The 7,909-nt window shown below is 43.7% G+C and overlaps 1 protein-coding gene across 2 annotated transcripts in view; it reads left to right on the top strand.

The window, feature by feature from the left end:
- Positions 1-476: 476 nt before the first annotated feature.
- The window catches only part of bard1 (BRCA1 associated RING domain 1), a 262,400-nt gene continuing 254,967 nt past the window's right edge, over positions 477-7,909 (top strand). For both annotated transcript variants that reach the window (XM_072261215.1, XM_072261214.1), the window contains exons 1-2: positions 477-654; positions 4,326-4,382. In XM_072261215.1, coding sequence (XP_072117316.1) covers positions 521-654; positions 4,326-4,382 — 191 coding nt within the window. In that variant the 5' untranslated portion in view covers positions 477-520. The remainder of the gene's footprint in view (positions 655-4,325; positions 4,383-7,909) is intronic.

Here is a 7,909-nt window from a genome sequence, read left to right as displayed (position 1 = left end):
AAGGGAAGGACTGTTTGGGCCCTGAACGGTAGTGAGGGAGGAGGCCCGGCGAAATCAGGTCTCACCGATATATAGGTGAGCGGACACAGTACTTCTGGGAGCCGTCGTCACGCGTGCCTACTTGTCATATCGGTGGCCCCGCCCCTCACCTGCCCGTCAGTGGAAGCTCGGCAGGTAAGTAAAAGCCCCTCCCCTTCCCCCTCAGGACAGAGGCTCCGCCCCTCAGTTGACGTAAGCAGACGCGGTCCCAATCCCTTGTGGGATGGATAGATGTTATCTGACTTGCTGAGTCACTCCAGCCAGCATTTTGTGAGAGTTGCCTCAGGAGCTGTTGGTTGGAGGCCACGCCCCTCGGACTGTCTGTTAGCGGGGAGGCCACGCTCCATCCCACGTGCTGTTGTTAGCGGGGACGCCCCGCCCCATCCCACGTGTTGCTGCCTGCGCGGAGGCCTCGCCCTCGGGCTGCCCGTCAGAGACGAGTCCCCGCCTGCTTCCGTCTGAATTTTGGCGCGAGCGGTAAATGGCGGAGATAAAGTCGGAGCAGCTTGTGATGTCGGGACCTGAATCCGGGCCCGTAACGGGAGTGAAGCCGGCGTGGCCTCGGACTACCAAGGCTTTGGCCGCGCTGCAGCTTTTGTTGCAGTGCTCGAGTTGGTAACTCTTGTTTGTGCTCTTTGGATGGAGCTGGGGACTGCGGGCTGATAAGTTCAGATCACCTTCCGGCTGCAGACCTGACTAACTGAACCGGACGGGGAGGTGTGGGGGTGGCTGGGAATCACTGACTGACCAGAGGGACACGGGGTCACTAGGTGGACCGAGGGGACGGGGGCGTCACTGGTCAGACTGAGGTGGCGGGTTATGTTTTAATAGATGGATGGATGGATGGGTGGGTGGGGTGATCACCTAGTGGCTAGGACATAGTGCTCACTGACTGTACAGTGCTGGAGGGGGAATAGGGGGTCACTGACCGGACATGGGGGCGAAGGACATTGAGCACCCAAGATACAACTGTCAGTTTATGTATGTTCAGTTAGATTAATGCTAGCCCCTGCATGGTGTCATTGTCGTGAGTGGATCTGGTAATTCCACACTGATCCTCGATGCACTGACTCCTGATAGACAAGGCTTTACGTATTGTGCCCACACCGGTATTTCTTTGACTTAGTTAGGAGGTATATTTCTCATCGTCCTTTTGCATGAATAAAGTTTATCTTTTAATTGATTGTATGTAGCTGAGTGACTTTCCACCCAGTTCAGAAGTGGCTTTTACCTAGTTGATTCAATCTAGGTAGCAATGCACACAATCTGAGTCAGTGTCTGAAGATGCAAGCAACCCCAAGGCACCAAGCAGGTTTCATAAATACAAGAGTTTCTACAGATGCTTGAAATATTGAACAACACATACAAAATGCTGGAGGAACTGAACAAGTCAGATAGCATCTATGGAGGGAAATAAACAGTTGATGTTTTGGGCTGAGACCCTTTATCAGGCCTGATTAAGGGTCACTGACTAAAAGATCAACTATACATACCCTTCTTGGATGCTGCCTGATTTGCTGAGTTCCCGTAGCATTTTATTTGTGTGAAACTATGTTCCATGCCATCTCAAAGATGAATGTTAAAATCAGTGTTGCCCCATTTTTAGATGGATGTAAAAGATTTCAGTATAACTGATAATCTGGTGCCCTCGAGACTTTGGTATTGGACTAGCAAATTTTCCAGACTATTGGATATCACTCCCATTAATACAACAAAGGATTGATTCACCTTTATTGCTGCACTGTAATATAATAAATTTTCATGTGAACTTTGAGTTTAAAGTGTGTGGGAATGTTGATATGTTGATGCCGCAGCCAAGAAAGCACACTAAAACCTCTACTTCAGGAGGCAGAGGAAATTCAGAATCAGGTTTATCATCACTGGCATGTGACATGAAATTCGTTAACTTAGCAGCAGTTCAAGGCAATACATAATATTAAAAAAAAAACAAAATAATAATTAAAAAATAAGTAGATCAATTGCAGCATATTGTATATTGAATGGATTAAAAATCGTGCAAAAAAACAGAAATAGTGTTCACGGGTTCAATATCCATTTAGGAAACGGATGGCAGAGGGAAAGAAGCTGTTCCTGAATCACTGTGTGTGCCTTCAGGCTTCTGTACCTCCTACCTGATGGTAACAGTGGGAAAAGGGCACGTTCTGGGTGCTGGAGGTCCTTAATAATGGACGCTGCCTTTCTGAGACATTGCTCCTTGAAGATGTCCTGGGTATTTTGTAGGCTAGTACAAAGAGCCGACTAAATTTACAACCCCCTGCAGCTTCTTTCGGTCCTGTGCAGTAGCACCTCCCCCCCCCCCCCCCCCCATACCAGACAGTGATGCAGCCCGTCAGAATGCTCTCCTCAGTACACCTGTAGAAGTTTTTAAAGTCTATTTGTTGACATATCAAATCTCTTCAAACTCCTAATGAAGTATAGCTGCTTGTCTTGTCTTCTTTATAACTGCATCGATATGTTGGGACCAGGTTAGGTCCTCAGAGATCTTGACACCCAGGAACTGCTCACTGTCTCCACTTCTGATCCCTCTATGAGGATTGGTATGTGTTCCTTCGTGTGACTGATGTTAAGTGCCAGGTGGTTGTTGCATGACCACTCCACTGGTTGGCATATCCCGTTCCTGTACGCCCTCTTGTCACCACCTCAGCATGTCCCTTGTTATTTTTAATAAATGCACCAGAGAAAGCAACTTAGCCGAATGCATCATAGCTTGCTATTGTAATTGCTCTGCACAGGTTCATAAGAAACTGCACAGTTGTGAACACAGCCCAGTTCATCCCAAACCATCCACCCCACCATTGTCTCTTACTACATTTTGTCCTGTTTCAGGAAAGCAGCTCTTGTATTCAAGGACCTCTCCCATGTTGGTTATTTTTTCTCTCCTCTCCCATTGGGTAGAAAATACAAAAGCTTGAAGTCACGTTCCACCAGACTTGAGGACGACTTCAACTCTGTTGTTATCAGACTCTTAAGTGGATGTTTATGTGCTCTAAGGCTGAGCTGTTGATCTCCCAATCTATTTCATCGTGGCCTTTGCACTTTATTTGTTTAGTTGCACTGCACTTTCTGTGTAGCTACAACACTATATTCTCCTTTCTGTTTTTATTACTACCTCAAATGAACATGTGTGGCATGCAAACAAAAAGCTTTTCACTGTTTCTTGTTACTTGTGACAATGATAAACCAATATGCAGTGTTTCAAGTGGATGTGGAAGTGGTCAGATGCTTTTGTCCAGTTGTCCTAGTCCAAGGGACCCCAACCTCTTTTGCACTGCAGACCGGTTTAATACTGTATTGACAATACTCTTGCGGACTGGCTGACCGGGGGGTGGGGGGGTGGTGTTCAAGTTGGGTTAAACTCACCTCAACATGTCTTTTACAGTTAGGGTTGCCAACTTTCTCACTCCCAAATAAGGGACAAAAGTAGCAGTCAAATATAGGACACTTGCGTTTACCCCGAGAAAGACTACCATGACGCCTTGCGTGGGCATTTGTGTGCGCATGTGTGACATGTGCATATGTGACGTGCGCATGTGTGTACATGCCGATTTTTGTTTCCACAAATCGGTTTTGGCTTAATCTTCCCGACTGCACTGTGCATACATTATTTCTACTTTATATAGGCTGTGTATTTATCATATCACTCCTGCTTTTACTATCTGTTAGTGTTATTTTATGTTTTATGTGTTATTTGGTATGATTTCGTAGGTTATGTTTTGGGCCTGGGAACGCTCAAAAATTTTTCCCATATAACTTAATAATAGTTGCTTCTTCACTTTACACCATTTCGGCACGAACGGTTTCATAGGAACGCTCTACCTTAGCGGGGGAAATACGGTACAGGGGCGGTCCCATCTGGGACAAACCAATTTAGCCCAATATACGGGATGTCCCAGCAAATACGGGACAGTTGGCAACCCTATGTTCAAGTTCAACAGTGCGTGACAGGGAATGAGGAAAGGTGCAGCTGACTCATATCGTTTCATATCGCCAAATCGTATCATTTCCTCGCGGCCCAGTAGCACATGTTTTGCGGCCCGGTGGTTGGGGACCGTTGTCCTGGCCCCTTTGGCAAAGTCAAAAGAAGCAACCCAGATAGCTTGGTCATTATCTTGTTAAGTGCATAAGGTTGCATTGTAATGAGATTTCTTTTCTGTTCTTTGTATGTTTCCAGTTTTAATTTTGCATAAGTGTTTGTTTATAGAGAAAAAAAATACATATTATTTTCTGTTAAACAAGTTTTTGATGATTGTGTTTCTGTATTTCAGTAACAAGCTGCTGCAGGAGCCGGTCTGTCTTGGAGGCTGTGAGCATGTGTTTTGCCGGTAAGAAAATACACTGAGTGCACTGTCAAGAACTAACCACTGGTGAATAGACTTACTTGGAAAGAATATTGATTTTTTTTTTTGTTACCATAAGCATATAATGCCATTGCTTTAAGATTAGTGCATAGCTCTGCAATCCTGACACGTCCAACCTATAGTGATTGACATTTCAATAACAGTGGAAGGAAGATGGTGATTCCATAAGCACCTATTCCGAGAGTTCAGTTCTTACATCAGAGACTTTGGCACAAAACTGTAGGTTGACATTTAAGTACAGTGCTGAAGGAGTGTGGCACTTCTGCTGGTGTCTTCAGAATGTCAAGCTGATGACTGAAGCTTGGACTGTTCTCTGCAGTGTTAGAGACTGAGAAGTGACCTGATTCAAGTATATAAAATCATGAGAGGCATAGAGAAAGTAGAGAGTATTTTCCCAGAGTGGAAATGTCAAATACTAGACAGCATAGTTTTAAAGACAGAGGGGTGAAGTTTAGAACATAGAATATTACGGTATGCCCTCCTCCCACGATTTTGAGCCGACCCTTTAACCTGCTGTTAAGATCAAATTAACCCTTCTCTCCCACATAGCCAATCATTCTTCTATCATCAATGTGACCAACTAAGAGTCTTTTAAATATCCCCAAGATGTCTGCCTCTATCACGGCCCTTGGCAGGGCGTTCCACACACCAACCACTCTGATTTTTAAGGAAAAACAACTTGCCTTTGATATCCCTCCTATACTTTCCTCCAATCATCCATCATATTAACCATTTCCGCCCTGGGAAAAAGTGTTTTGAGGCACTCGATTTAACGGAGCTTTAGATGGCACATTTTCTTGTCCAGCATTAAGTGCCTGGAAAGCACTGCCAGGAGAAGTAGTAGAAGTAGATACATTAACAATATTTAAGACGCAATTGGGAAGACATATGAACAGGCAGGGAGTTGACAGAAATAGACCATCTGCAGTTTACGTTGACTTAGATATTGTGGCACAATGGGCTTTTCCTGTGCTGTACTGTTCTTGGTACTGAGTCCATGGTACGGTATTGAAAAACAGTAATCTGGCCAATATTTGTACCTGATTCATAATTGTACAAATATTATCTGATCTTTATTGCATTACTGTGTGTAGTAGTTGGTTATGTGCTAATTGGCTGTCATACCTTTTACAGTGTTGTAGTGACTACATATTAAAAGTGTTTAGAATCAGAATCAGATTTAATATCACCAATATGTGTTGTGAAACTTGTTGTTCTGTGGCAGTAATACATTAAAATACGACAAGTTGCACAGAGAGTAGGGCAATGGGCTAAGCTCACATCCTTGAAGTCCTTCGGTGTTGATTGTCAGTGAGGAGGAGATGCTATTTCCAATCTGCACTGACTGGTCTCCTGATGAGGAAGTCAAGTATCCATTAGCAGAGGGAGGTAATTCACTATGAAGCACTTTGCACTATCTTGAAAGGGACATTAGAGAAGTTATATAAACAGAAATCTATTTATTTTATCCCCATCCATGGTGATGACAAGGACGAGCGCCAGAGCAGGCTGAAGTATTTCAAAACACCTTCAGTCAGAAATGTTGAGTGGATGGTCCTTCTCGACCTCCTTAACTCCTTCATTACCCCAGATGACAGTTTTTAGCCAATTCGATGTGACCTTTGAGGACTGCAGGTTCTATGGTCTGGAGCATAAACAAAGTGCAGGAGAAACTTTGTGGATAGAGCAGCCTCTGTGGAAGCAAATGGATAGTCATTTTTTTGGATTAAGACCCTGTATAAGGACTTAGTGTGTAGAGGTCAGTTTGGAGGGGTGAATTGAGACAGGTGGGTGATAGGTGAACCGGCTGAGGAGGGATGATGGGTAGGTAGATGTAAGCCACCAGGGAATTATGAGAGATTGGTCCTGCAGAAAGCAGAAGGGGGTGGGAAAGGGAAGGTATGACTGGTGGTGGGATCATATTGCAGCTAGTGGAAAGGGCAAAGAATAATGTGGTGGATGAAAAGTGAAGACTGAGGGAATTCTGTCTCTGTTCTGGGAAATGGAGGAAATGTGAGTGAGGGCTTCATCAGCCATGGAAGAGGGGAAGGCACGTTCCCTGATGAAAAACATTTCCATTGTCCTGGAACAGAAAGCCTTATCTTAAGAAAATATGTGGCAAAGATCGAAAAAAATGAGAGAAAAGAATGGTATCCTTGCAAATAGGCAAGGTATTGTGAAGGTAGCTGCAGGAGTTGGTGGGTCTGTTGTTAATGCCAGTGAATAGTTTGTCTTCTGCGATGCAAACAGAGAGACCCAGAAAAGAAGGAGATATCATAGATAAGGACTTAGTGTGTAGAGGTCAGTTAGGAGGGGTGAATTGAGACAGGCACATAGATATCAGAGTAGGTAGTAAAATTGACGAGTTCTTCAGGAATGCAAGAATTGAATTAACTTTTTTTCTTACATTCTTCACATACACGAATAAAAATCTTTACGTTACGTCTCCATCTAAATGTACAATGTGCAATTTATTGTAATTTATAATAAGTAGTATGTACAGTCAATATAACATAGAAATACAATCAATATAACATAGAAATACAATTAGATCAGCATGAATTATTCAGTCTGATGGCCTGGTGGGAGAAGCTGTCCCGGAGCCTGTTGGTCCTGGCCTTTATGCTGTGGTATCGTTTCTGGGATGGTAGCAGTTGGAACAGTTTGTAGTTGGGGTGAGTTGGGTCCCCAATGATCCTTAGCACCCTTTTTAAACACCTGTCTTTGTATATGTCCTGAATAGTGGGAAGTTCACATCTACAGATGTGCTGGGCTGTCCTCACCACTCTCTGCAGAGTCTTGCGATTGAGGGAAGTACAGTTCCCATACCAGGCAGTGATGCAGCCAGTCAGGATGCTCTCAGTTGTGCCCCTGTAGAAAGTCCTTAAGATCTGGGGACACATGCCAAACTTCTTCAACTGTCCGAAGTGAAAGAGACATTGATGTGCTTTTTTCACCACACAGCCGGTATGTACAGACCATGTGAGATCCTCAGGATGTGTATGCCGAAGAACTTAACTCTATTTCTCCAAATTTGTCACCCTCTCAATCCCATTTCTCTAAATTTGACACCAAAAACTCCTTAAAATTGAGGATGGCAAGGGGAGGGAGTTATGGAAAATAGGTGTGAGGATCAGTAAATAGTCATATCAAACAATGAATTGTACAACATGCAAGGGAGCTGGAGGAAAGTACGTTAGGCAGTATCTGGAGGGAAATGGACAGTTGACATTTTGGGTCAAGAGCCTTCATCTGGTCTCAAAATTCAAGGATTCTGTTGTTGTCTAGTTATCACAGAATCAGATCATTGCTGTAGTTCTTTAGAGTTTAGGGTTTCCAAGCTTGCATGGTTGCAAACAGATGAAAGTGGCAAATCTTCCAAATATTTTGTTTCCTGCTAATTTAGAATTTAGCTGGTCTATCAATCAGTGAACTAAATTTATTTTTCTGTAAATGCATGTAGATGAATACGTTACTAAAATTGACATTTT

This window comes from Mobula birostris, chromosome 6 (assembly GCF_030028105.1).
Source record: "Mobula birostris isolate sMobBir1 chromosome 6, sMobBir1.hap1, whole genome shotgun sequence".
NCBI lineage: Eukaryota > Metazoa > Chordata > Chondrichthyes > Myliobatiformes > Myliobatidae > Mobula > Mobula birostris.
The sequence above is the reverse complement of the archived record's forward strand: the minus strand, read 5'-3'. Positions and strand labels throughout refer to the sequence as shown.